The following is a 2,133-nucleotide window of genomic DNA, read 5'->3' on the forward strand; positions in this document are numbered from 1 at the left end:
GTGCATGAGTGAGTAGGGGATGAGTGTATTGGGTGTGCATCTGTGTGTGTGTGTGTGTGTGGTGTGCATGAGTGAGTAGGGGAATGAGTAGGGGATGTGTGTAAGGTGTGCATGTATAAATGGGTGACGAGTGTGAATGTTAGGTGTGCATGAATATGTGTAGGGTTGTGTAAGAGTGCAGTGGGTGAGATGTGTATCAGGTGTGTCAGTAGGTGGGGATGCGAATGGTGAGTGTGACAGGTGTGCCCGAGTGTCGTTAGCTTCAGCAGACACTTGCCCCCTCTTGTTCCTCTTCGGGTCTGGTCCCAGCTGGGCTGCTTCAGCTGCAGTGAGAGTGGGGGAGGGGCAGGAAGCTGAGGTCTGTGAGTCACAGCTCTTACCTCCTCCCACCTGTGGGCCTCACTCCTGGGGTGACTGGGGTGAGCCAGGAGAGAACCCCTGTCCACCCCGGGCAGTGGCCTGGACGGCTCAGGGGTGAGCCCCAGACTCTGTAGTGGAGGGATCTAGCCCATGGACCCTAGTCAAGCTAACTAGCAGGGGTGGACCAGGGGTGAACCACCAAGGGCCCGCCCCACCCCCAGCCCACAGAGTTGCCTTAGACCCTTGAGCCTCCGCAGGCAGGGGGACCTGAGCCCTACTCTTGTTCCCAGGGAGTGGCGAAGGCCAGGGCCAGATCCTGCAGCGCTTCCCAGAGAAGGACTGGGAGGACAACCCCTTTCCCCAGGGCATTGAACTGGTGAGCGTGGGAAGAGGAGCCTGGGGTGGGTGGGTGGGCTGCTACTGGAGCAAAGGGTCACCCCCTCTGCCCTTCTCCCTCCGAGGCGGAGCCAGAGTCTGAGGCAGCTGGGCCCCTGCACCCGCTGGGTGGGGCCTGCAGGCCTGGCCAGTGCTGTTGTGGACCCAGGGGGCGAGGTGCCACTGGAGCTGGGCTGCCTGGCTGCAGCATAGCCCTACAGGGGACCCAGGCTATGGGGCTGACCGCCAGTCCTCCGTGCAGTTCTGCCAGCCCAGCGGGTGGCAGCTGTGTGCTGAGCGGAACCCACCGACCTTCTTCGTGGCTGTCCTCACTGACATCAGCTCCGAACGGCACTACTGCGCCTGCCTGACCTTCTGGGAGCCGGTGGAGCCCACCCAGGTCAGACGGGCCGCCCTGCTTGCTTCCAGGCCCCTCCCATGCAGAGTGGGGGCTGGGGACTTGCGGGGACAATGGGGTGTCTGCTCTCAGGATGCTGTGTGCACTGAGGACTCCGTGGGGAGTGAGCCAGCAGCAGAGGAGGGGCGGCCCACAGCCGCCAGCCAGCTCTTTGCTCCGAAGACCCTGGTGCTGGTGTCAAGGTTGGACCACTCCGAGGTGTTCAGGGTGAGGTGACAGCTGGGGCGGGGGAGTGGGGGTGGGAGGGTCTCCTGCTTGCTGTGACTCCACTCCACTTGTGGTCACTGCAGAACAGTCTGGGGCTCATCTACACGGTCCACGTCGAGGGCTTGAGCGTGTCCCTGGAGAGTGTCATTGGGAACCTGCTGACCTGCACCATCCCCCTGGCCGGGGGCTCGCAGGTGGGCCTCCCCTGGGCCTCCCCATCCCCTGTGCATGTGTCTGGCCTGTCCCTGTCTGCCGTGGCCTGGCCCACTGTGTGTCTAACTGTCTCTTTGCCTGTCTGTCCCGTGCAGCTGGACTCTGTGGAGGAAGGAGCGGTAGGGACTCTTTTGTTGTTCTGCCCAGCAGGGCCTGGCCCCCTCGGGCTGGGCTCACATCACCTGCTTGGGTTACTGGCCTGAGTCTCTGCTGCTCTCTTCTGCAGAGAACCATCTCTCTGGGGGCAGGGGACCGGCAGGTCATCCAGACCCCGCTCACCGACTCGCTGCCCGTCAGCTGCTGCAGTGTGGCCCTACTCTTCCGCCAGCTCGGTGAGCTCTTCATCCCGAGCCACAGCCTAGCCCGGGGCAGGGAGGCCAGGGAGGTGGGCCCCCCAGAGCCTCTCCAAACTCACCCTCACCCTGGCCCTCAGGCATCACCAACGTGCTGGCTCTGTTCTGCGCGGCACTCACTGAGCACAAGATCCTCTTCCTGTCCCGGAGCTACCAACGCCTGGCCGACGCCTGCCGGGGCCTCCTGGCGCTGCTCTTTCCCCTCCG

At 63.6% G+C, this 2,133-nt stretch overlaps 1 protein-coding gene across 1 annotated transcript in view; it reads left to right on the plus strand.

Annotated features, from left to right (window-relative positions):
* Positions 1-2,133, plus strand: part of SBF1 (SET binding factor 1) — a 24,854-nt gene that overhangs the window by 1,883 nt on the left and 20,838 nt on the right. The window contains exons 2-7 of the mRNA XM_045290633.1: positions 633-736; positions 998-1,135; positions 1,226-1,360; positions 1,444-1,554; positions 1,800-1,905; positions 2,007-2,133. The exon at positions 2,007-2,133 is cut by the window's right edge and continues 2 nt beyond it. Of these exons, the coding sequence (XP_045146568.1) occupies positions 633-736; positions 998-1,135; positions 1,226-1,360; positions 1,444-1,554; positions 1,800-1,905; positions 2,007-2,133 (721 nt within the window). The remainder of the gene's footprint in view (positions 1-632; positions 737-997; positions 1,136-1,225; positions 1,361-1,443; positions 1,555-1,799; positions 1,906-2,006) is intronic.

This window comes from Echinops telfairi, unplaced genomic scaffold (assembly GCF_000313985.2).
Source record: "Echinops telfairi isolate 266 unplaced genomic scaffold, ASM31398v2 ScPeMD7_2;HRSCAF=8, whole genome shotgun sequence".
Taxonomy (NCBI): Eukaryota; Metazoa; Chordata; class Mammalia; order Afrosoricida; family Tenrecidae; genus Echinops; species Echinops telfairi.